A 26536-nucleotide genomic window follows, 5' to 3' on the forward strand; every position below is an offset into this window, starting at 1 on the left:
TGGTCTCAAACTCATGGAAATCCTCCTACCTCTGCCTCCTGAGTGCTGGGATTAAAGGCATGTACCACCACGCCCGGCATTGTTTTGATTTATTTATTTGCAAGCGCACACACACACACACACACACACACACACAGAGAGAGAGAGAGAGAGAGAGAGAGAGAGAGAGAGAGAGAATGGGCACACCAGGGCCTCCCGCCATTGCAAGCGAACTCCAGATGCATGCACCATCTGTGCATCTGGCTTTATGTGGGTTCTGGGGAATGGAACCCGAGTCCTTGCACTTGCAGGCAAATGCCTTAACCACTGAGCTATGACTCCAGCCCCCATACACTACATTTTTAAAATTTTTATTTATTTATTTTTAATTTTATTTATTTATTTGAGAGAGCAAGAGAGAAAGAGGCAGAGAGAGAGAGAGAGAGGGAGGGAGGGTGAGAATGGGTGTGCCAGGGCCTCTAGCCACTGCAAACAAATTCCAGATGCATGCGCCACCTTGTGCATCTGGCTTACGTGGATCCTGGGGAACTGAACCAAGGTCCTTTGGCTTTGCAGGCAAATGCCTTAACTGCTAAACAATCTGTCCGGCCCAAATTTTATTTACTTATAAGAGAGAGAAAGAGGCACAGAGAGAAGGGGTTCACCAAGATCTCTAGCCACTACAAACCAATGCCAGATGCATACACCACCTTGTGCATGTACCTTGATGTGGGTTCTGAGGAATTGAGCCAGGGTCCTTAAGCTTTGCAGGCAAATGCCTTAACTGCTAAGCCATCTTTCCAGCCCCTATACTACCTTCTTGAGCTGAATATTTTTTTTAAACAATCCCACCATGTGCCTGTCCTGGGCCTTAACTCTTACTGTTAAACTGGAGTGATTCTTCACAAATGCAACCTTCCTCCATCTACACTTTCATGTTGCAGAAATTATATTCCTTATTTCCAGCACTAAGCAAAAGTTTGACAAGGAAGTCAGGGTCCTATACCATAGAATTTTAGCTGTTTATTTTATTTATTTGTGGGTTTTTGTTGTGCTTTTTTCGAGGTAGTGTCTCAATGTAGCACAGGCTGACCTGGATCTCCTACCTGAGTCTCGTGAGTGCTGGGATTTAAGGTACACCAGCGTGTTCTACTTATAATTATTTAGGGGTTGGAGAGATGGCTTAGCAGTTATGGCGCTTGCCTGCTAACCCTAGGGACCCTGGTTTGATTCCCCAGTACCCAAGTAAGCCAAGTGCACAAGATGGCGCATGCGTCTGGATTTCTTTTGCAGTGGCTGAGACAGGCGTGATGGCGCACGCTTTTAATCCCAGCACTCGGGCCGCAGAGGTACGAGGATCACCATGAGTTCAAGGCCAGCCTGAGACTACATAGTGAATTCCAGGCCAGCCTGGGCTAGAGTGAGACCTTACCTGGAAAAAAAAAAAATCTTTTGCAGTGGCTTATGGCTCTGGCACGCCCATTCCCTCTCTCTCCTCTCTCTCTCAAATAAGTAAATAAGTAAAATACTTTAAAATTATTTATTCATCCATTCATTTGCACTTGTGTGTGTTGGGGGCGGTGCACTAGGTTCTTTTGCCGCTGTGATGAATGCCTGTCCAGCTTTATGTGGTTGGCTGGGCTGGGGAATTGAACCCGGGTGGGCAGGCTTTGTTAGCAATCGCCTTTAACTGCTGAGCCATCTCCCTAGACCCTCAGTTTATTTTAGGTCCAAAAGCCTACTTTCAGTTCCCTCCTCCCCAGCCTCTTTTTCCTTAGTGCTGGAAGTACCTGGGCTTTGAGCGCGAGCCTGGCTCTTTTTGCCCGAGGCAAACTGAGCCAATTTGGGCGCAAAACCTGCCCGGCAACTCGTGACGTCATCCGGCTCCGCGCTTTGATAGGCCCTACTCACTCCATGCTGTTTGGGGTGTTCTTAGAAGAGTCTGCGGTAACTTAGGTGGGAGCCTCTCGCGGACATCTAAGGAAATGCACGCGACAGGAAGATTAAAAAAAGGAAGTCAACCTTATTAAGCACTTCAAAGAAAACCCCACAAATGCTTTCTGACTCCTCCTCACTCCTTCCTGGAAGATCTACATCCATCCTGCACCTCGGCTGTTGACTTCTTTCCCCTTTGTTGATTCGGCCATCGGCCCATCGGGCCTGGCATTTCCCAGAAGACCCAGCGCCGGGAAGGAGTTTGCAGCTGCTCGGTCATCGTGCGGCCCGACGCGAGCCCGCGCTCGTGTGCAGGCCCGGCTCGGTGCCTGGTCCCTGGTGTGAGGGTTTACGCGAGGCTCCGGCCTCGCTTCCCGGACTAGGCCTCGATTCCTTTCCCCCCTCCCCGCCGCCCGGTGCCATGAAGCAGGAGGGCTCGGCGCGGCGCCGAGGTGGCGACAAGGCAAAGCCACCGCCGGGCGGAGGTGAACAAGAACCACCACCGCCTCCGGCCCCCCAGGATGTGGAGATGAAAGAGGAGGCAGCCGCGGGTAGCGGCTCCGCGGGGGAGGGAGACGGCAAGGCGGCGACGGCTGAGCACTCGCAGCGAGAGCTGGACACTGTCACCTTGGAAGGTACGGGGAACCCGGGTCGGGGCTGGGGTCTTGGTGACAGCAGCCCGGGTGTTGGCGGCTTCTTACCTGGGACCCTAGCGCAGCCTCCGCCAGCTCCGGTTCCTTGAGTGTAGTCGAGGGGGTCTGGGATCCGGAGTGCCCGCCACCACTAACTAGCCCGACAGTCTGGACCCCAGCCCCGGTACTGAGCCTTTTCTGCAGCCTTTTCCATCCGGTCCCCACCACCTGGGGTTGCATCTAGGTCCTACTGAGCCTTGGGGACTCACATAATCTCCCCCCCCCCCGTTCCCCCGCCGCCACCTCCTTCTCCATGTGCAGGATGTTTGATTCTAACGCCTCCAATAAGTGATTGATTTCTGTAAATTACCAGCGTTTGTACTGGTGTCTATAAAAGGCACTCGGGTAACAGATAGCACTTTCCCCTATAAGTATTTGTAAAAGGTTTCCGTTGGCCTGGCTGTCCTCTAACAAACTCCCTGAAGAGCCATTTGTACCTATTATGTTGTTTCCATATCCTCTGTCCCTCTAGGTCCTCATTCCCTGTGTTTCTGAAGGGGTTCAACAAAACACACTTTCAACTCCGAACTTTAGTCATCCTTCTTTGAGTTCAACCCCTTTGTCCCCTTGAGTTTTCTTTTCATCCTTTTGTTCCTCCAAGTTGCAGTTTATACTTTTCCTCTTAGAGCCTTCTGAACACATTAGGTGTGGGTGGGGTGAGAGCTTCTCACTGGGATCCTGGTGCTGTTTTCTGGGATCCAGGTCAAATGGAGCCAGGCTACTCACTGGGTTCTCTCTTAACTCCATCAGGAACTACCTTGAAGGTGGAGGTCAGCAAAGCTGTGCTCCTGCGTGGTGCACCGGGGATGGTAGTGTGACTCCAGTAGCTCCTACTCTAAAGTTGACAACAGAATCGATACAGAATACATGTCCTTTTGCCTAAAGTAACCATAGCCAGTTGCAGAAATGTCTCTCAACATTACCTGCATTTGTGTGTGAGTGTGTGTGTGTGTGTTTATTATAAACAGTATTTTATTGTAGTTTGTGTCATTGTAGAAATTTTGGAAATAGAATTCTAAAATCATAGGGGGAAAAAACTCAACTGGAGTTAACTTTTTTAATATTTCATGATCATTTTTTATTTCTTTTTTTTTTTTTTTTCAAGTAAGGGTCTTCTAGCCCAGGCTGACCTGGAATTCACTATGTAGTCTCAGGGTGGCCTCTAACTCTCAGCGATCCTTCTACCAATGCCCCTAGAGTGCTGGGATTAAAGGTGTGTGCCACCACACCCAGCTGATCATTCTTTTTAAAAAATGTTATTTATTATTCATTTATGAGAAAGAGACAGAGAATGGACATGGCAGGGCCTCTAGTCACTGCAAATGAACTCCAGACACATGCGCCACCTTGTACATCTGGCTTTACCTGGGTACTGGGGAATTGAACTAAGGTCCTTAGGCTTTGCAGGCAAGTGCCTTAATCGCTGAGCTCCCCCACCCCCTTGCAAATAAATAAAATTAAGAGTACAAACTCTAGCGTTGGAGAGTTGTCTCAGCAGTTAAAAGTGTTTGCATGTAAAGCCTGCAGGCCTGGGTTCAATTCCTCAATTACCCACATAAAGCCAGATGCACAAAATGGGACGTGTTTCTGGCATTTCTTTCCAGCTGCAAGAGACTTTGATGTGGCCATGTTCATTCATACCTTCTCCATCCCCCCACCATATACATACACAGAACTATTTTAAAAAGAGTACAAGCTCTGGAATTAGCTTGTATATATATATATGGTTAGTAGTGTTACCTACCTTATTAGGTTGTTGTGAACATTAAAATGCTAAGAACTGTGCCCTCCACATGGTAAGAATATAGTAAGCCCTCCGTAGCTATCAGCCATTACTATTTGTGATCAGTGTGTCCCAGACGCCCTGTGCTAAGTGCTTCATTTACAAAGGTGACTAATAAACTGCCACCTGATGGTATTCTCTTACTGCTACACATTGTTTTTCTCATTTTCTTGCTGTTTTAAATAGCTGTGCACATATGGCCTTTGTGCCGTTTTTTTTTCTTGTTTGTGTGTTGTATGCTTTATGTGTGTGATATGAGCATACGTGTACGTATGTGTGTGTAAACGCGTGTGCCTGTGTGCACATATGCAGAGGCCAGAGGAGGCTGTCCAGTGTCCTCCTCTATCCTTTTAGCTTACTTCCTTGAGGTGGGGTCTGTCGCTGAACCTGAAGCTTATGGTTTTTTGGCCAGCCCCAGTGACCCTTTGTTCCCTTCCCTCATTCCCTTTTCATGGAATGCTCCTACTTTTCAGCAAGTCCCTCTTCTAGTTTGATGTCTCTTTTTTTTAAATTTTTATTAGCATTTTACATGATTATAGAAAAATATTCCATGTTAATTCCCTCCCTCTGATGTCTTTTTTGGTTTTTCGAGGTAGGGTCTCACCGTTGCCCAGGCTGACCTGGAATTCACTATGGAGTCTCAGGGTGGCCTCGAACTCTCAGCGATCCTCCTACCTCTGCCTCCCGAGTGCTGGGATTAAAGGTGTGTACCACCACACCCGGCAAATTTTTGTTTTGTTCACTATTTATTTATTTGTTTATTTGAGAGTGACAGAGAGAGAGAGAGAAAGAGACAGAGAGAGAGAGAGAGAGATTGAGAATGGGCACACCAGGGCTTCCAGCCACTGCAAACGAACTCCAGATGTGTGCACCCCCTTGTGCATCTGGCTAACGTGGATCCTGGGGAACCGAGCCTCGAACCAGGGTCCTTAGGCTTCACAGGCAAGTGCTTAACCGCAAAGCCATCTCTCCAGCCCAAATTTTTGTTTTTTTAAATCTTTTAAATGTTATTTATTTAAGAGAGGCAAAGAGAGGGAGAGAATGGGCACACCACTTTGTGCATCTGTCTTACATGGTTTCTGGGCAATTGAACCTGGGTCCATTGGCTTCACAAGCAAGTGCCTTAACCTCTAAGACATCTCTCCAGCCCATTTTATTTTATTTTATTTTATTTGAGAGAGGAGGAGAATGGGCATGCCAGAGCCTCTAGCCACTGTAAATGAACTCTAGATGTATGTGCCACCTTATGCATTTGGCTTTACATGGGTACTGGTGAATCAAACACAAAGCCTTAGGCTTTGCAGGCAAGTGCCTTAACCACTGAGCAATCTCCAGCCCTGATGTCTCTGCTTATTTGTTTGTTTTGCCCTCTATTACCCCTGATGAAACATTGGTGGGCCCAATATTATGCAGGCAATGACAGTCACTATGAGTTCATAACTACAATGGCTACTTCATGTCCAGAGGACAGCATTTCAAACACGTCTCCCATCCTGTGGCTCGTACATTATTTCCATGCCTCTTCTGTAGTGTTCCCTGAGCCTGGGAGGGCATGATTAAAGATGTCTCATGTAGCCAAGCGTGGTGGGCACGCCTTTAATCCCAGTACTCAGGAGACCAAAGTAGGAGGATGGCTGTGAATTCAAGGCCAGTTCAGGACTATATAGTGAATTCCCAGCCAGAGCAAGACACACCTCAAAAAAAAAAAATTTAAAAAAAAATACTCCAAGGCTCAGGGTCCATTGCAGAAGAGGTGGCAGAAAGATTGTGAGAACCAAAGGAAGGGCACCACTCCTTACAATACAACTACCCAGACAGAAATTGGCCTCGATCTCGATATCCATGACCTCACAGTGCCTAGCAATACCTTCACAAGACCCTCATTAAGAGGAGAAAAAGATGATGACATCAAGTTAAAAGAGGGGCCAACAGAGAGAGGGAGGGGATATGATGGACAGCAGAATCGTGAAGGGGAAAATGGGGGAGGGAGGAGGAGGGAAGTATCATGATTTATTGTCTGTAAGCATAGAAGTTGTCAATAAAAAAATTAAAAGATAAATAAATTTTTTTTTATTTTTCATTTGTATTTTTCTTTTTTTGTTTTTTTTTTCTTTTAAAAGATAAATAAATTTGAGAGAGAGTTTGCACATGCCAGGGCCTCTTGCTGCTGTAAACGAAGAACTCCAGACACATACACCACATTGTGTATCTGGCTTTACGTGGATACTGGGGGGGGGGGGTGAACATGGGCCAACAGGCTTTGCTAATTATTATTATCTTTAAAAACAAAAAATTAGAGCTGGGCGTGGTGGCGCACACCTTTAATTCCAGCACTTGGGAGGCAGAGGTAGGAGGATTGCTGTGAGTTCAAGGCCGCCCTGAGAGTACATAGTGAATTCCAGGTCAGCCTGAGCTAGAGTGAGACCCTACCTCGAAAAACCAAAATAAATAAAATAAAAATTTTGAGGCAACCCCAACAGACTGGTCTTTTGTTTTTATGCACATGCATGAGAGAGAGAGGTGCTACAATCGAACTCCAGACTTGTGCGCATGTGCAGCGTTGAGCGCTTGTGTCATTGTGCATCTGGCTTACGTGGGATCTGGAGAGTCAAACATGAGTCTTTGGCTTTACAGGCAAGTGCCTTAACTGGTAAGCTACCTCTCCAGCCCTCTTTCTCTCTTTCTTTCTCCCTCCCTCCCTCCCTCCCTTCCTTTCTTTCTTTCATTTGAGAGGAACAGACAGAAAGAGGCAGATAGAGAAAGAGAGAGAATGGGCATGCCAGAGCCTCCAGCCATTGCAAATGAACTCCAGACACGTGTGCCATCTACCCCCTCTCCCCCTGCGCCATGCATCTGGCTAACATGGGTCCTGGGGAATCGAGCCTTGAACCAGGGTCCTTAGGCTTCACAGGCAAGCACTTAACCGCTAAGCCATCTCTCCAGCCCCCCCCTTCCCCTCCCTCCAGGTAGGGTTTCACTGTAGCGCAGGCTGACCTGGAATTCACTGTACTCTCAGGGTGGCCTTGAACTCACGGCAATCCTTCTACCTCCTAATTATTTCTTTCTTCAAAAAATATTTTTATTTCCAGGTATGGTGGTCCACTCCTTTAATCCCAACACTTGGGAGGCAGAGGTAGGAGGATCACTGGGAATTCGAGGCTGCCCTAAGATTACATAGTAAATTCCAGGTCAGCCTGGGCTAGAGTGACACCCTACCTTGAAAAATAAAAAATTGGACAGGAGAGATAGCTTAGCAGTTAAGGCCTACAAAGCCAACGGACCCAGGTTCAATTCCCCAGGACCCACATAAGCCAGATGTACATGCTTCTGGAGTTGTTTGCAAGGCTAGAGGCCATGGTGTATCCATTCTGTCCCTCTCTCTCTCTCTTTCTATGCTTCTTTCTCATTTTCTCAAATGAATAAAATATTTTTTTAATTATTTAGGACTGGAGAGATGTCTTAGTGGTTAAGGCGCTTGCCTGCAAAGCCCAAGGATGCTTGTTTGAATTCCCAGGATACATGTAGCCAGACACAAAAAGTGACACAAGTGTGCAGTGTCACACATGCACGTGTGTCTGGAGTTCATTCACAGCAGCTGAAAGGCCCTGGTGTACCCATTCTCTCTCTTTCTCTATCTCTCAAAAATAATAAATAAATAAAAATATTTTAAAAATAATTATTAAAAAATTATTTATCTGCAAAAAGAAAGAGATAGAGAAAAGAGAGACAGAGAGAATGGGCATGCCAAAGGTCCTCTAACCACTGCATGTGAATTCCAAATACATCAGCCCCTTTGTGCATCAGGCTTTACATGGGTGCTAGGGAATAGGACTCTGGTCATTAGGCTTTGCAGGCAAATGCCTTAACCACTAAGCCATCTCTCCAGCTCTGTAATCTTTCTTTCTTTTCTTTCTTTCTTTCTTTCTTTTTTTAATGAGAGAGAGAATTGGCACACCTGGGCCTCCAGCCACTACATTGAACTCCAGAGGCGTGTGCCATCTTGTGTGCATATGCGACCTTGCACACTCGTATTACCTTGTGCGTCTGGCTTATGTGGGATCTGGAAAGTTGAACCAGGGATTTAGGCTTCACAGGCAAGTGCCTTAACCACTAAGCCAGCTCTCCAGCCCACTGTAATTATTTCTTAAGTTTAGATTCCCAGAATTTGTAAACCTGAGTTAAAAGAGTTGAACAGCCGGGAATGGTGGCACACAGCTTTAATCCAGCACTTGGGAGGCAGAGGTAGAGGAGACCCATGAGTTTGAGGCAACTCTGAGACTGCATAGGTCAGCCTGAGCTACAGCAAGACCCTACCTTGGAAAATGAACAACACCAAAAAAAAAGAGGTGAGCATTTGTAGTTATTAGGTTCAGAAAAATCTACTGATTTACTTTAGACTCATAGAATGTCCTTTTCTAAAAATATTTTTGGGGCCGGGTGGTGGTATACGTTTTATATCTCAGCACTCAGAGACAGAGGTAGGAGGATAACTGAGTCCAAGGCCACTCTGAGACTACATAGTGAATTCTAGGTCAGGCTGGGCTAGAGTGAGACCCTACCTCTGAAAACCAAAAAATTTTTTTTTCTGAGTGGGGAGCTGGAAAGATGGCTTACTGGTTAAGGTGCTTGCCTGAGAAGCCTAATGACCCAAGGCCAACTTCCCAGAACCCACATAAGCCAGATGTACATAGTGGCGTATGCGTCTGAAGTTACTTTGCATTGCTGAGAGGCCCTGGTGCTCCCAAACTCTCTTTCTCTTTCTTCTCTCTTTCTCTCAATAAATAAGTTAAAATAAAATATATTTTAAAAATATATTTTAATTTATTACAAGGGGGGAGAGGATGGATGGGTGAGTGGATGGATGGATGGATGAATGGATGGATGGGAGTACCAGGGTCTCTTGCCACTCACTACAAAGTGTGGTGCCACTTTGTGCATTTGGCTTTACATGGTTCTGGGAAATTGAGCCCAGATTGTCAGGCTTTACAAACAAGCACCTTTGACTGCTGAGTCATCTCTCTAGCCCAGATGTTCTTTTACTAACCTGTGGCTTTATTTATTTATTTTTGGTTTTTATTTTTCAGGTTAGGGTTTCATTCTAGCCCCCAGCTGACCTGGAATTCACCATGTACTCAGGGTGGCTTTGAACTTATGATAGTTCTCCTACCTCTCCCCCACCCCCAGTACTGGGATCAAAGGCGTGCACAACCACTGCCAGCTTTTTTATTTATTTATTTGAAAGCAACAGACAGAGAGAGAAAGAGGCAGAGAGAGAATGAGTGTGCAAGGGCCTCCAGCCACTGCAAACGAACTCCAGATGCATATGCCCCCTAATGCATCTGGCTAACATGGGTCCTGGGGAATTGAGCCTCGAACCAGGGTCCTTAGGCTTCACAGGTAAGCCCTAAACCATTTCCTCAGCCCTGGTGTGTGTGTGTTTGTTTTGTTTTTTTTGTTTTTGAGATAGAGTCTCACTGTAGCCCAGGCTGACTTGAAATTCACTATGTAATCTCAGGGTGACCTCGAACTCAGCAGGCTTCCTACTTCTGCCTCCCTAGTGCTTGAATTAAAGGTATGCTGCCATGCTTGGCTGATATTTTAATATTTTATTTATTTTATTTATTTGAGAGACAGAGGCAGATAGAGAGAGAATGGGCACACCAGGGCCTCCATCCACTGCAAAAGCCACAGTTTAGTAAAAGAACATCTGGGCTAGAGAGATGACTCAGCAGTCAAAGGTGCTTGTTTGTAAAGCCTAACACATGCACCCCCTTCTGCATCTAGCTTATATGGGTTCTGGAGAATTGAACCTGAGTCCTTAGGCTTTGCAGGCAAGCACCTTAACCACTAAGCCATCTCTCCCGCCCTGATTTTATTGATTTTTATATTTATTTTTGGTTTTTTTGAGGTAGGGTTTCACTGTAGTCCAGGCTGACCTGGAATTCACTATGTAATCTCAGGGTGGCCTTGAATTCACAATGATCCTTCTACCTCTGCCTCCTGAGTGCTGGGATTAAAGGCATGTACCACCACACCTGGCTCATTTTTTAAATATTGCTAATTCAGTAGTATGAAAATTTTCACTTGCGTTATTCAGATACTAACAAAATACAGTCATCATGTTTTCTAGCAAATTGTCTTCTGATTATATCTGTTTGTATCTGTTTTCATTTTGAAATTATGGCAGTAATTTCTCTTAGCCATGTATATAAGCTCTTTTAATTTGCCGCAAATCTTTTCCCTTTGTTGGCATAGTTACTCAAAAGACTTTTTTTTTTTCCAAGGTATGATTTCACTCTAGCTCAGGCTGACCTGGAACTCACTCTGTAGTCTCAGGGTGGCCTTGAACTCATGGCAGTCCTCCTACCTCTGCCTCCCACATGCTGGGATTAATGGCGTGTGCCACCATGCCCAGCTTCAAAAAACTTTTTTAAAAAAATATTATTTATTTATAAGAGCAAGAGAGAAAGAGGTAGATAGATATATAGAGAGAGAATTGGTGTGCCAGGGCCTCCAAATGAACTCTAGATGCATACACCACCATGTGCATTTGGTTTACTTGGGTACTAAGCAATCAAATCTGGGTCCTTAGGCTTTGCAGGCAAGTGCCGTAACTGCTAAACCATCTTTCCAGCCCATCAAGACTGTTTTCGGTGAAGTCATGTTCATCCGTCCCCTGTGTTTGTGCCTGTGTGAGATTTCTCCATTGTTAATGTTTAGGGTGTCTTTTCCTATTTTGAAAGAAGTCTTCATGTTTTTTTTTCTACTTTTATTTCTCACTCTTTTTCATTTCTATTAGTTGTTGACATACTCAGTATGTAAATAGCACATGGTGGTACCATCCAAACCCTCATCCCTGTCCCTCCAGAGGGACCCTCCTCACTGGGAATGCCTGTCATCCCCATGGGTATTGTGGGTCGTGCATTGTGGGGGCAGCCATCAGAAAAAATATGGAATGTTTCACAAATGCGCGTGTCATCCTTACGCAGGGGCCATGCTAATCTTCCCGTATCGTTCCAATTTTGGTATATGTGCTGCCGAAGCCAGCACTTTTTTTTTTTTTTTTTTTTTTTTTTGAGATAGAGTCTCTCTGTAGCCCAGGCTGATGGGATTGGTTATGTAGTCTCAGGGAGGCATCGAACTTGTGGTGATCCACCTACCTCTGCCTCCTGAGTGCTAGGAATTAAAGGCGTGCGTCACCACACCCTGCTTTCTTTCTTTCTTCTCTCTGTCATACTCTACCCCATTCCCTTGCACCAACTATATTTTTGCTTATGTCTGAAAATCAGTGTAACAAACTCATAAATATTGCTGTATCCTATTGGGCTGAAAGTGGTGATGGCACATTCTGCCTCTTATTAGAGGCTTTTGTAGGCCTGCTTGTCCAGAGTGGTGGGGGAATAGGTGGTGATAATAACACATTTTTCTTTTCTGCTTCTCTGCAGACATCAAGGAGCATGTGAAGCAGCTTGAAAAGGCTGTTTCAGGCAAGGAGCCACGGTTTGTGCTGAGGGCCTTGCGGATGCTGCCTTCCACGTCACGCCGCCTAAACCACTATGTCCTGTATAAGGCTGTGCATGGCTTCTTCACCTCAAATAATGCCACAAGAGACTTCTTGCTGACCTTCCTAGAAGAGGTAAGTCAGATCAACTTAAAGGGTGTGGGCCTGGCCTGAGACTGTCCGGACAGAACTGTTTCCATCCCCACACCTATCTCAGTACCTGCTGTAACATGTGATCAATAAGCCCAGAACCGCCTTCTTGAGCGCTTACTTGCCTGGTAACAAGGGAACCATCCTTCTCTGTGGTGTTCTAAGTCAGGATCCAGGTCTTCCTAATCACGCTCATTTCTCACCGTCTCCCAACACACAGCCTGTTCTTGGGTTGTGTGACATCTCCTTAGTCCTAGCAGAGTGTGGCTTTTTGCCTCCAAGCTTCCCTGTGGAGGATTATTGAACATTGTCTAAGTGCACAGGTTTCAGAGTTCAGGTTGAGTTTGAATCTAAACTCTACCTGTGGGGCAGCAGCCTAACCTGCCTGTGCCTCACTCTCTTCGTTTGTTGGATGTGGTGGCTAGATCAGGAGGAGGGAGAAGCATGGAGAAAGCTCTTAGAACAGCGCCTGGCACCAAGTGGATGCTGATGAAGCCACTTTGATGATGGTTTTGGTCTCTGTTCCAGGAGAGAGCTTTTCTTCTCTTTTGGAGCTGTGAAATTCTCATCACTCATCGTTCATAGGCACAGTGCAGGCCTCAGCCTCCTCAAACCTCCTGGACCTTCCCGCCACCTGCATCTCCCAAAAGTCCTCTGTTCTCAGTATGTTCGATCCAGGCAAATCCTCAGAGAGTGCTGGAGCTAGAACAGTGAAGAGTTTGTTGTCTGTGAAAGGGGAACACACGCCCAGCCCCATGGTTTCTAACCTTCACAGTCTCTTAAATTCACCAAATATGGTTATTTGGGAGGCTTATTTATACATTATTCCTTCCACTGTCAGTAACCAGATTAAAAAGAACTATTTCATATATGTCAGTCTTCCTAAATTTCATTTTTCTCCCCAAATTTTTTTCATGTCTCAATATTCTTAATTCAGTCTTTAGAATTAACGTCATTTTATAAGCCCTGTCTGATAGGATTTGTAGTGATTCCAGGTGTCGTGGTTTCATCTCTACTTATGTCATGGGCTCTTTGAAGAGTCCTTAAGTTATCCCTTCTATTCCCACGATGTCTGTAAAGAAGTCTGTGACCCTGGAAACCTCGGTTCTATTGTCAACCTCCTTGACTTCCTCATGAAAGACTGTGTCTTTATTTTTATATACTTAGCACCTATCAAAATCTTGGCACCTAATAGTCACTCAGTTAATGTACAATGAAACATGTAGTGAGTACTCGGTGAATTCTTGGTGGATTGCTATGGTGAACTTTCCCACGGTAACTGTCCTTTCCTAGCCCATGGACACAGAAGCAGATTTACAGTTCCGCCCACGCACTGGCAAGGCTGCATCAGCTCCCCTCCTACCTGAAGTGGAAGCCTATCTCCAACTCCTCGTGGTTATCTTCCTGATGAACAGCAAGCGCTACAGAGAGGTACCCAGGACTCAGTGGGGGCAGTGAACATACCCCAAGCACGTGGGAGGTCTGTGAGAGAGATTAGCGCCACTGAAGAAATGGACGAGATTACTATGTTGTTAAGAACTGTCCCCCAACTGGGTATGATGGCTCACATCTTTAATCCTAACATTCAGGAGGCTGAGGCAGTAAGAAAAACTACTGTTTGCCAGGCATGCCTTTAATTCCAGCACTTAGGAGTCTGAAGCAGCAAGTTGCAAATTAGGTTGAGGCTGATCTGGACTACAAAGTGAGTTTCAGGTCAGCCTGGACTAGACCATACCTCAAAAATACAAAACAAGAGCTGAAAAGATGGCTGAGCTGTTAAGGTGCTTGCCTGAGAAGCCTAAGGACCCAGGCTTGCTTCCCTTAGTTCCCACATAAGCCAGATGCACAAGGTGACACATGCATCTGGAGTTCATTTGCAGTAGGTGGATGCCCTGCTGCACCCATTCTTTCTCTCTGTCTGCCTCTCTAATAAATAAAATATTTTTTAAAAAAATACAAAACAGTCGGGTGTGGTGGTGCACACCTTTAATCCCAGCGCTTGGGAGGCAGAGGTAGGAGGATTGCCACCCTGAGACTCCATAGTGAATTCCAGGTCAGCCTGGGCTAGAGTGAGATCCTACCTCAAAAAACCAAAAAAAAAAAAAAAAAAACCAGGGGCTAGGGGGATAACTTAGTGGTTAAATAAATAAAAAATAAAATATTTTTTTAAAAAATACAAAACAGCTGGGCATGGTGGCATGCACTTTTCATCCCAGCACTCGGAAAGTAGAGGTAAGAGGATCGCCGTGAGTTTGAGGCCACCCTGAGGCTGCATAGTGAATTCCAGGTAAGCCTAGACTAGAGTGAAACCCTACCTCTAAACAACAACAACAAAAATACAAAACAAGCCAGGTGTGGTGGCGTACATCTTTAATCCTAGCACTTGGGAGGCAGAGGTAGGAGTATTGCCGTGAGTTCAAGGCCACCCTGAGGTTACATAGTGAATTCCAGGTCAGCCCAGACTAGAGTGAGACCCTAACTTAAAAAACAACAACAGCAAAAAAAAAAAAAAAAAAAAAAAAAAAAAACCTGTCCTCCCCCAAGTTAGGCATATAATCCCAGCACTCAGGATGCTGAGACAGGAGGATAGACAAAACATCAAGTCCAGCATGGACTGCGTAGCAAGACTCTGTCTCAAAACAAACAGAAAAGAAATGGCAGGTAAGCCAAGTGTGGTGGTGATACACTTTATAATTCCAGCACCTCAGGAAGCTGAGGCAGGAGAATTGCTGCAAGTTTGAGGCCAGCCTGAGCTACATAGACTATAAATGAATAAACCAAATAAAGTAAGACAGGAAACCTGGGCATCGTAGTATACATCTTCAATCCCAGCACCCAGGTGGTAGAAGCAGGATACCTCAGAAGCTTAAGGCTAGTTTTAGTGGCGTGAGACCCTGTCTCACACAGTGTGAAGCTGGGTGCAATGGAGCGGGCCTGTACACCCGGTACACAGGAGACTGAGGTAGGAGGCTCGCTATGAGCTCAAAGCCAGCTTCAGCTAGAGTGATATCTCTATATATGTATATGTATATATCAGCTACTTTTTGTTTTTGTTTTGCTTTTCAAGGTAGGGTCTCGCTCTAGCCCAGGGTGATCTGTAATTCACTCTAGTCCCAAGCTGGCTTCAAACTCACAGCAATCCGCTTACCTCTGCCTCCCAAGTGCTGGGATTAAAGGCTTGTGCCACCCCACCTGGCTTATTAGCTACTTTATTTTATTTTATTTTCAAGTGAGAAAACGAAAATGGGCACCCCAGGATCTTTCAGCCACTGAAAAAAACTCCACATATGTGCACCCCTTTGTGGCATATGTGTGACATTGCATGCTTGCATCACTGTGCATCTGGCTATACTGGACCTGAAGATATGAGTATGTGCTTAGGCTTCGCAGGCAAGCACCTTAACAGCTAAGCTATCTCTCCAGCCCTATCAGCTGCTTTAAAAAAAAAAAAAAAAAAAAAAAAAAAAAACTTTTTACAAGCAAAGAAATGAATGGGGGGAATGGGCACACCAGGCCTGCCTCTGCAGATGAGCTGCAGACACATGCACCACCCTGTGCATCTGGCTTACGTGAGCCTCGGGGAGTTGAGCCTGGGTCCTTTGGCTTTGCAGGCAAGTGCATTAACCGCTAAGCCATCTCTCCAGCCCTTATTTGTCAATTGACATGTGTGTGTGATATGTGTATGTATAGTGTGCATGCACCTGTGTGTACACATGAGCAGGCCCCATACACATGTGTGCGAGGCCAAAGGAGACTGCCAGGTGTCCTTCTCTGTTCTCCTGTGCTTTGTCTTCTTGAGACCGAATCTCTCCCTGAGCCTGGAGCTGCTGTTTTTCAGTCCTGCAAACGTCAGTGACTCTGCTGGCAGCCCGGCCCGCAGAACTGAGGCTGCAGGCCACGAGGTCCGAGCTCAAGCCCTGTTGCTCGTCCAGCAAGCACTTGACCTGCTGAGCCATGTTTTCAGCTCAGTTCAGTTTCAGTTTTAGCTTTTGTTGCTGTTTTCATGGTAGGGCCTCACTGTAGTCCAGGGTGATCTAGAACTCACTCTGTGCCTAAGCTGTGCTCAAGTTTGAGATCCTCCTCTCCTAGCTTCCCAAGTACGAGAATTGCAGGCATCTGCCACCATACCTGTATATTTATCCCTCCTCCTCCTCCTTCTTTTAAAGAGGTATTAAGAGAGAGAGAGAGAGAATGGGCACGCCAGGGCCTCCAGCCACTGCTAACAAACTCCAAATGCATGTGTCTCCTGTATCTGGCTTACTACATGGGTCCTGGAGAATCGGACCGGAGTCCTTTGGCTTTGCAGGCGAGTGCCTTAACCACTAAGCCATCTTCTCCAGCCCCATTCTTTGTTTTTGTTTTTTAATATTTTATTTATTTGTTTGTTTTATTTTATTTTATTTTTTTTTGAGGTAGGTTTTCACTCTTAAGTCAGGCTGACCTGGAAATCACTGTGTAGTCTCAAAGTGGCCTTGAACTCATGGCAGTCCTCCTATCTCTGCCTCCCAAGTTCTGGGATTAAAGGCATGCATCACCATGCCCAGTTTTATTTTATTTATTTATGTGTAAGGAGAGAAAGAGAGAATGGACACACTAGGACTTCCAGCCACTGCAAATGAACTCCTGATGCGTGCGCCACCTTGTGCATCTGGCTTTTGTGGGTCCTGGGGAATCGAGCTTTGAACTAGGGTCCTTAGACTTCACAGGCAAGTGTTTAACTGCTAAGCCATCTCTCCAGCCCTACATGTGCCATTTTGTACCACTCATGGCAATCCTCCTACCTCTGCCTCCCAAGTGCTGAGATTAAAGGTGTGCACCACCACACCCAGCTTATCTTCTAGTTGTTTTGAATGATGTGGTTAATAACATTTGTGATATGCTTTTTTTAACAAAATTATTATTTGAGAGAGAGGATGCACACCAGGGCCTCCAGCCATTGCAAACTCCAGATGAATGCACCCCCTTGTGCATCTGGCTTTATGTGAGTCCTGGGGAATCGAACCTGTGTCCTTTAGGTTTTCAGGAAAGCATCTTAACTACTAAGCCATCTTGCCAGTCCTGTGATGGGCTTTTTAAAAAAAACTTTAGTCGTATTTATTTATTTGAGAGAGACAATGGGCATGCCATGGCCTCTAGCCACTGTAGACAAACTCCAGATGCATGCGCCCCCTGTGCATCTGGCTTACGTGAGTCCTGGAGAGTTGAACCGGGATCCTTTGGCTTTGCAGGCAAACACCTTAACCTCTAAGCCATCACTCCAGCCTTCTGTGATGGGCTTTTATGTGAACATGGTTCCAGTTTCCTTGGATCCATAGCTAGAACAGGAATCGTTTGTTGGCTTGTGATAATTACATGTCTAACCTCTTAAGGACCTGCATTTGATTCTCTTTCCTCCCCACCCTCACCAGGCACAGAAAATCTCAGATGACCTGATGCAGAAGATCAGCACTCAGAACCGCAGGGCTCTGGACTTGGTGGCTGCAAAGTGTTACTATTACCACGCCCGGGTCTATGAGTTCCTAGACAAGCTGGACGTGGTGCGCAGGTACGGGGCTGAGTGTGCCCCGAGGCCCTTGGCATGGTCGACACTGCCACAGAACCGTGGGCCTGTAGAGGGCAGTGAACTGGTGGTGTGAGATGCACAGCAGATTATGGGGGTAATGGCTGATATGTTGGCCTGTGGGAGGGGTGATCCTATGTGAGAAATGGAGATAATCTCTGGGCTGTTAACTATTCCCTGGTTCTTCCTGTCACCCCACAGCAAGGAAGAACTGAGGGGAAAGTTGAGGGGTTGGAAGAATAGTCTCGAAGCATTTGAACTTTCTGATCACACCTGCAGCTGCTCCCTCCCTCTCTCTCCAAGGAGAAGCCAAGGGCCTCATCATGGCTCCTAACACCTGACCTGACCCACCCCCACTCATTCCCCCATCTCACCTCAGAAACAGTTCACACTTGGGAGTTGAGGCTTCTGACATTGCTGTTTTCCTCCTCAAAGCTTTTTGCATGCCCGGCTGCGGACAGCCACCCTCCGGCATGACGCGGACGGGCAGGCCACCCTGTTGAACCTCCTCCTGCGGAATTACCTGCACTACAGCCTGTATGACCAGGCTGAGAAGCTGGTGTCCAAGTCCGTATTCCCTGAGCAGGCCAACAACAACGAGTGGGCCAGGTACCTCTACTACACAGGTGAGCAGAGGCCGCCCACAAAACAGGAGGTGGCTTGGGCTTGGTGGTGCAGACCTTCTCGGGGTTGGTCCATTTGACATAGACAACAATCACCCCAAACATGTGAGGGACCAGGTAAAAGGACTGGCCCATACCTGGAGTAACCTAATAATGGTCAGGAGTGCAGGGTAGTCCAGAATATTCTAAAGCCATCTCCCAGTGGGGTTTGTTTGCTAGGGAGGTGGATGACACATTCGTTGACCCTCTCTCCTTTCCTCCATCCCCAGGGCGAATCAAAGCCATCCAGTTGGAGTACTCTGAGGCCCGGAGAACAATGACCAATGCTCTCCGCAAGGCCCCGCAGCACACGGCTGTGGGCTTCAAACAGACGGTGAGCTGCGTGTGCCCCTTGCTCATCTCCTCCTCTGGTACCGCGTCAGTTCCCTCTGAGGGCAGTTGGGCTTCCTTACGCTTCCTTACCCAGAGGCTCACACCTGCAGCTTGGAACTTGCTGCTGTGCTCCCCTGCCAGCTTATGGTCCAAGTATGCTCCTTGGGAAATGGGTGTAGAATATTCCTGATACCCCAACACTTCTTAAGATTATCTCAGGGCTAGAGAGATGGCTTAGCAGTTAAGGCACATGTCTGCGAAGCTTAAGGAACCAAGTTCGATTCTCCAAGTCTCACGTAAGCCAGATGAACATGGTGGCACATGCATCTGGAGTTTGTTTATAATGGCTAGAGGCCCTGGGGCATCCATTCTCTCTCTTCCTCTCTGTCTCAAATAATTTATCACCGGGTGTGGTGGCACACGCCTTTAATCCCAGCACTCAGAAGGTAGAGGTAGGAGGATGGCTGTGAGTTCGAGTCTACCCTGACACTCTATAGAGAATTCCAGGTCAGCCTAAGATAGAGTGAGACTCTACCTCAAAACCAAAAAAATAAAATAAAATTATCTCAGGCATGAGCCTAGATCCTGAGCCCCTCACATACCTGGGATGAAGCTTGTCTGTGGCAGAAAATCCAGAACTTTATAAGGTAGTAGGTTCCGATACACTATACAACCCTTGGTTACTTGCAAGTAATCAGGCACCAAGAAACTTGCTGAGTGCTAACATTGGAATTCAGCACAATGGGGATGGGACTAAAGAATGGAAATGGCAGCTGGGCGTGGTGGCACACGCCTTTAATCCCAGCACTCGGGAGGCAGAGGTAGGAGGATTGCCATGAGTTCAAGGCCACCCTGAGATAACAGAGTTAATTCCAGGTCAGCCTGGACCAGAGTGAGACCCTACCTCGAAAAACCAAAAAAAAAAAAAAAAAAGAAAAAGAAAAGAAAAGAAGAATGGAAATGGCTTTTTTCTTTTTTTTGTTTGTTTGTTTTTTGTTTTTCGAGGTAGAGTTTCATTCTAGCCCAGACTGACCTGGAGTTCACTATGAAGTCTCAGGATGACCTTGAACTCTTGGTGATCCTCCTACCTCTGCCTCCCGAGTGCTGGGATTAAAGGTATATACCACCATGCCTGGTGGAAATGACTTAAAAAATACATCTAGGGCTGGAGAGATGGCTTAGCGGTTAAGCGCTTACCTGTGAAGCCTAAGGATCCTGGTTCAAGGCTCAATTCCCCAGGACCCATGTTAGCCAGATGCACAGGGGGCGCACGCATCTGGAGTTTGTTTGCAGTGGCTGGAAGCCCTGGCGCACCCATTCATTCCCTCTCTCTCTGTCTCTTTCTGTCGCTCTCAAATAAATAATAAAAATAAAAAATACATCTATATATCTATATCTGTCTATATGTTTAAATTTATTTGGGAGCACAGAGAGAATATGGGCACCAGAACCTCTTCCACTGCAAACCAACTCCAGGGGCATGTGCCACTCTGTATATATCTGGCTTTACGTGGGTACTGGAGAATTGAACCTGGTCCCCAGGCTTTGCAAGCAAGCACCTTTAATTGCTGAGCCATCTCCCCAGCCCCTCCTTTTTTTTTTTTTTTTTCTTAAGTAAGGCAAAGAAGACTTGTTAAGAAAAAGGTAGAAAAAAAAGTGCCAGAACAAGCATGCTTGGATTTGGGGCTGACATCCAAAGAAGAGATAGAAAGGAAAAAAGATGTTTTTGAGTTAGAACTGAGAGAAGTGATCAGGCTCAGCAGTGGGAGTCAGTGAGCAACTGTCTTTTGTTGTTTTGCGCGAGGCTGGGTCCCACTCTAGATCCAGTCAACCTGGAACTCACGTTGTAGCCCAAGATGGCCTCCAGCTCATGCCAGTCCTGCCTTAGCCTCCAAAATGCTGGGATGACAGGTGGGAGCCAGCCTACCTACAACAATGGCATTTCTTAGAGACGACATTACAGGGTTAAAGATGTTGACTCAAGCATGTGTGGGCCCATGTAAAGTTACAGAGCCTCTGTACCTGCCTTACTTAAAGTGTCTGTCTCCCTGCTGCCCTGTTAGGGAACAAGCGAGAGCTTCTTCAGTGACTGGATCATTGCAGTGGAGATTCATTCTGTTTCTGGTAGAAATTCAGCAAGATGTAATTTGGGGGCTGGAGAGATGGCTTAGTGGTTAAGCGCTTGCCTGTGAAGCCTAAGGACCCCGGTTTGAGGCTCAGTTCCCCAGGTCCCACGTTAGCCAGATGCACAAGGGGGCGCACGCGTCTGGAGTTCGTTTGCAGAGGCTGGAAGCCCTGGCACACCCATTCTCTCTCTCTCTCCCTCTATCTGTCTTTCTCTCTGTGTCTGTTGCTCTGAAAGAAAGAAAGAAAGAAAGAAAGAAAGAAAGAAAGAAAGAAGGAAGGAAGGAAGGAAGGAAGGAAGGAAGGAAGGAAGGAAGGAAGGAAGGAAGGAAGGAAGGAAGGAAGAAAGAAAGAAGAAAGATAGAAAGATTGAAAGATTTGATTTGGGTCAAATAATTGAACTTCAAATTTGAAAAGTGGGTAGGATTCTCACACAAAGGAATGCCTTTACGGCCACATGGGCCATGTGAGCGTATGGTAGATTGCTTACAGTGTAGGTCACACTAAAGTTGGGGGGCGGGGGGGCCTGGAGAGATGGCTTAATGGTTAAGGTGCTTCCCTGCAAAACCAAAGAACCCAGGTTTGGGCTGGAGAGATGGCTTAGCGGTTAAACGCTTGCCAGTGAAGCCGAAGGACCCCGGTTCAAGGCTTAATTCCCCAGGACCCACATTAGCCAGATGCACAAGGGGGCGCATATGTCTGGAGTTCGTTTGCAGTGGCTGGTGGCCCTGGCGTGCCCATTCTCTCTCCCTCTCTCTATCTGCCTCTTTCTCTCTGTCTGTCACTCTTAAATAAATAATTTTTTTTAAAAAAGGAACCCAGGTTTAACTCTCCCAAGACCCACATAAGCCAGATGCACAGGTGGCACATTCAACTGGAGTTCATTTGCAGTTTCTAGAGGCCCTGGCACAATAAATCTCTCCCCTCCTTTCTCTATCAAATAAGTAAATTAAAAAAAAAAAAATTTTTTTTTCAAAGTAAGGTCTCACTAGCCCAGGCTAACCTGCAGCTCACAGCAATCTTCCTACCTCAGCCTCTCCAGACTGGGTCTAAAGGTGTGTGCCACCACATCTAGCTTTAAAGTATCTTTCTAATTTATTTATTTATTTATTAGCGAAAGAGAGAAAGACCGATAAAGAGAGAATGGGCTGGGCACACCAGGGCCTCTTAGCCACTCAGATGCATGTACCAACTTGTACATCTGGCTTTACGTGGGTCCTGGAGAATCGAACTTAGGTCCTTTGGCATTACCAGAAAGTGCCTTAACTGCTAAGCCATCTGTCCAGCCCTATTTTGTTTTATTTGTTTTTTAGTTTTTCAAGGTAGGGTTTCACTCTAGCCCAGGCTGACCTGGAATTCACTATGTAGTCTCAGAGTGGCTTCAAATTCTCAGTGATCCTCCTCCCTCTACCACCTGAGTGCTGGGATTAAAGGTGTGCACCACCACACCTGGCTTATCTTACTTAAATATTTGTATTTATTTATTTGAGAGAATCACAGTGTGGGCGTGCCAGGGCCTATTGCTGCTGCAGTTGTACTCCTGATGCATGTACCACTTGTCAGTTGGCTTTGTGCAGGTACTAAGGAGTTTAACCTTAGCTGGCAGACTTTGAAAGCAAGCACTGTTATCCACTGAGCCATCTCTCCAGTCCTATTTTTGTTGTTGTTGTTGTTGTTTGTTTGTTTTTTAATGAGAAAGAGAATTGGCATGCCAGGGCCCCCAGCCAGTATATTGGAACTCCAGACACGTGCGCCACCTGGTGCACCTTATGGCTTATGGGAGATGTGGGAGTCAAATATGGGTCTTGGGCTGGAGAGATGGCTTAGTGGTTAAGTGCTTGCCTGTGAGCCTAAGGACCCTGGTTCGAGGCTCGATTCCCCAGGACCCACGTTAGCCAGATGCACAAGCGGGCACACGCTTCTGGAGTTCGTTTGCAGTGGCTGGAGGCCCTGGCGCGCCCATTCTCTCTCTCTCTGCCTCTTTCTCCCTCTGTCTGTCACTCTCAAATAAATAAATAAAAAGAATTCCTTTAAAAAAATATATATATATATGGGTCTTTAGGCTTCGCAGGCACGTGTCTTAACTGCTAAAAAGCCATCTCTCTAGCCCCAAACTTGAACTTTTGATCTTCCTACCTCCACCTCCCAAGTAAGTGTTGGGATTGTAGGCTTGTTCCACCATGCATGAGTTATGGAATGCTGGAGTTTGAACCCAGGACTTCATGCGTGCTGGGCAAGCAAGAACTCTACCACCCGAGCTACATCCCCAGCCTACTGTAGCATTTTCAAACGCAGTGTAAGTGTTGTTTCCTCTGGTAGACCCTAGAGGCAGGAAGGAGCAGAGAGCTGGACTGAGATCTTTTCCCATGGGGCTGTTGGTGAGGGAGCCTGGGAAGATGAAAGGGGAAGATGTGCATTTTGGGAAGAGGGCCTGCCCCTCCAGAATACCAGAACTGCCTCTCCCATCCTTACTGCTGCCCGGCTCCCCAGCTTCCTGCAGGAGCATGGCAGTCTCCTTGGGGTCACATCCCAATATAGACTATAGCTGGGTATACCTATAATCCCAGCTCCTCAGGAGGCAAAGGCAGGAGGATCCTAAATTCAAGACCAGCCTTGGCTCTGTATCAAGGTGAGATTAAGCTGAGGGCTCCATGTGGCCCCATGTTTAGTTGTTCCAATTCCTGGCTGCAAGGCCAGGCTTTGATTCCCTGCCAGCACCTCCCTGAGCTCATCACAGTGCTGCCCTTCCAGGTGCACAAGCTCCTGATCGTGGTGGAGCTGCTGCTGGGGGAGATCCCGGACCGGCTGCAGTTCCGCCAGCCTTCCCTCAAGCGCTCGCTCATGCCCTACTTCCTTCTTACCCAAGGTGAGCTGGTCTCTCCCAGATCCTTGCACTGTGATCTCTGACGTGTGTGTGTTTGCATCAACTAACCTATTGTTATCCCTCCACAGCTGTCAGAACAGGAAATCTAGCCAAGTTTAACCAGGTCCTGGATCAGTTTGGAGAAAAGTTTCAAACAGATGGGACGTACACCCTAATTATCCGACTGAGGCACAATGTGATTAAGACAGGTGTGGATTTGGGTTTGAGCAGGATCTAGACAGGTCTCCTGTCGAGGACAGAACCAGCCTGGGGTAGGTGGGCTGTGGAGGGTCCATGTCCACCATAGCCACTGCTCCTTCCCAGGTGTCCGCATGATCAGCCTCTCCTATTCCCGCATCTCCCTGGCCGACATCGCCCAGAAGCTTCAGCTGGATAGCCCAGAAGATGCAGAGTTCATTGTTGCCAAGGTGGGGCTGCCCCAGGAGCCTAAGATGGCATCATCCCGCCTGTGGCAGGGGGCAGGAATGGAAGGGAAATAGGTACAGCAGTGGCCCAGTCTCTCCAGAAAGTGCCAGGAATTGTAGCAAAACCAGGAAATTGGCAGAAAGAGAATGGATGTGGGTATGAGAGTGTTAGGAAGACAGGAACTAGATGGGATCAGAGGGTCACTTAAAAGATGACCCTTCCTTCCTTTGGGGACCTTCAGGCTATCCGGGACGGTGTTATTGAGGCCAGCATCAACCACGAGAAGGGCTATGTCCAGTCCAAGGAGATGATTGACATCTACTCCACACGGGAGCCCCAGCTGGCCTTCCACCAGCGCATCTCCTTCTGCCTGGACATCCACAACATGTCTGTGAAGGTGAGCACTCTTGGCTGCTGCAAGAGACTAGTTGATAGTTTGCTTTTCTCCCCAGCAGGTGCCTCAAGGAAGACTGGCTTGATTAGTGCCGAATCCCAGCCTCTCTGTGAAATCACTGATGGCCAGAGCAGGGCACAGGCACACGGCTCTGCCAGGGTTCCACAGCCACTGGCAGGACCACGATGGCTCTCCTGTAGCTTTTAGGGATGTGGTCACTAAGGAAGAGCAGGTGGGAGCTCCAGACAGGCTCCACATCTGGTTCGTTGAGTCATTGAGCCTCTCTGCCAGGGAAACTGATGGTGAGGCACCACCTGCCTGGCCTGCAGTGGGGGTGGGTGAGGCTGAATGAAGTCACTCTGGAGGCACGGTGAACTTGAAACTGTATAAAACGTAGGACTGGCATCTGGTTCCCAAAAGGTTATACACCCTTCTCATCTACCAGGTACTGAGTTTGCTGTTAGCTTTTGGCTCCAATGTTTTTTCTTGGCCTCCTCTATATCAGAAAACCAAGGGCATTGCTGCCTTGCTTAAAATCTGCTGAAGTGCCGGGCATGGTGGCTCACGCCTTTAATCCCAGCACTCGGGAGGTAGAAGTAGGAGGATCGCCGTGAGTTCAAGGCCACCCTGAGACTACATAGTTAATTCCAGGTCAGCCTGGACCAGAGTGAGACCCTAACGCGAAAAAAAAAAAAAAAAATCTGCTGAAGCGTACCCCACAGGACATGGACGGCTCTTGGGTTCACCCCACCTCCTGACACTCCCCCAACTCCAAACTAGTACCATGGACCTCAGGCCAGGCCTTTTCATATGAGGACCCTGGGTCCCTCAGTCTGGAAGAAGCTTCTCCTCCTCAGTCCGCTATGCAGTGGAGAGGATCACACGCCTCTCCCCAGCCCACTGCCCCACATTTTCTATCCTCACCTTTGCCATCTGGTGCTGTAAGAACTCACTTCCCACCTAGACAAGAGGGTGGCAGTGACACATTCTGGCAGACCTTGCCCAAGGTCTTCATCCGCTCTCCTTCTGCTTCGCAGGCCATGCGCTTTCCTCCGAAATCGTACAACAAGGACCTGGAGTCTGCAGAGGTGAGCTCCTTTGGGAGGTGGGAAAGTACATGGCGGGCGGGCGGCGGCCCCGGGCCTTGGAGGAAACCCTCACCTTCCTGTCCCCAAGGAGCGGCGCGAGCGAGAGCAGCAGGACTTGGAGTTTGCCAAGGAGATGGCCGAGGACGACGACGACAGCTTCCCTTGAACTGGGGGGCTGGAGAGGGGTGGGGTAAGTGGGGACTGGCTTTTTGTCTGTCCCCTTGGGGTTTCCCTGCCCAGGGAACTGGCCCCTTTCCCACACACAGCTCACAGACTGCATACTTGCAGGGTGAGAGGTGCTGGGAGTCATCCCCCCGCCCCGGTGCCCCTCTCTAGCCGGTGACGCAGCACACCGCAGGCAAGAGGGCCTGCAGGCGGCCTTTCTAGGGCAGGGTCCTGCCCAGTGATACGGGCAGCAGGAGGGGATGGACAGACCCATGGATTGGGGTGTGGACTAGGGCCTGAAGTTGGGACATGTTGGGTTGTATGTTTTTTGAAACTCCAATTATGATTTTTAAACAATAAAAAGTTCTCCAAAGCTCCTTGCGCATCACATCAGTTACTGTGCCGTGGTCCTGGGCTGCATTGTTGACGGGCCCACGTTCTCTTTTTCTTGGTGGTGGAGTCCTAGCCCCAGGTGCGATCAAAGGACCCAGTGCATCTGCTCTGTTGGGAGGCAGGCAAGGGGAGTAGATCTGGGGTCGGGAGGGCCAGCTTTGTTCTTACCTAACTGGCTGTCAGATGTTGGACAGATGCACTAAATGTCTGGGTCTCTTTCCCCACATCTGTTATCAAAGGATTAGACTCTGGCCTCTTGGTTCTTCACATCAGGAATCTAGACTTCAAGAGGCTAAACGGGGGCTGGGGAGTTGCTGGGGTGACAACCCAGCTTAAATATTCTTGGTTGCCAAGCCTATTGGTCCACATAAAGACAGTTGCACAAAGTGGCCCATACATCTGAAGTTAGTTTACAGCAGTGGGAGAGGCCATGGCATACCCACAATCATACATGCTCTCTTTCTCTGAAGTAAAGAAAAAAAATATAT

General features: G+C 47.4%; 1 protein-coding gene and 1 non-coding gene across 2 annotated transcripts; one reads left to right on the forward strand and one right to left on the reverse strand.

Annotated features, from left to right (window-relative positions):
- The first annotated feature begins 1955 nt into the window (after nt 1-1955).
- Nucleotides 1956-26032, forward strand: Psmd3 (proteasome 26S subunit, non-ATPase 3). The gene is made up of 12 exons (XM_004655460.2): nt 1956-2549; nt 11835-12025; nt 13334-13471; nt 17449-17585; nt 18036-18226; nt 18493-18596; nt 23471-23585; nt 23672-23791; nt 23907-24010; nt 24250-24405; nt 25440-25490; nt 25579-26032. Exons 1-12 carry the CDS (start codon nt 2336-2338, stop codon nt 25654-25656), a joined length of 1599 nt encoding a protein of 532 aa, XP_004655517.1. The 5' UTR covers nt 1956-2335; the 3' UTR covers nt 25657-26032.
- On the reverse strand, nt 11334-11439 carry LOC123463728. The gene has a single exon (XR_006639116.1). It is a non-coding gene; the product is annotated as a U6 spliceosomal RNA (small nuclear RNA).
- Nucleotides 26033-26536: the final 504 nt, after the last annotated feature.

This window comes from Jaculus jaculus, chromosome 9 (genome assembly GCF_020740685.1).
Source record: "Jaculus jaculus isolate mJacJac1 chromosome 9, mJacJac1.mat.Y.cur, whole genome shotgun sequence".
NCBI lineage: Eukaryota > Metazoa > Chordata > Mammalia > Rodentia > Dipodidae > Jaculus > Jaculus jaculus.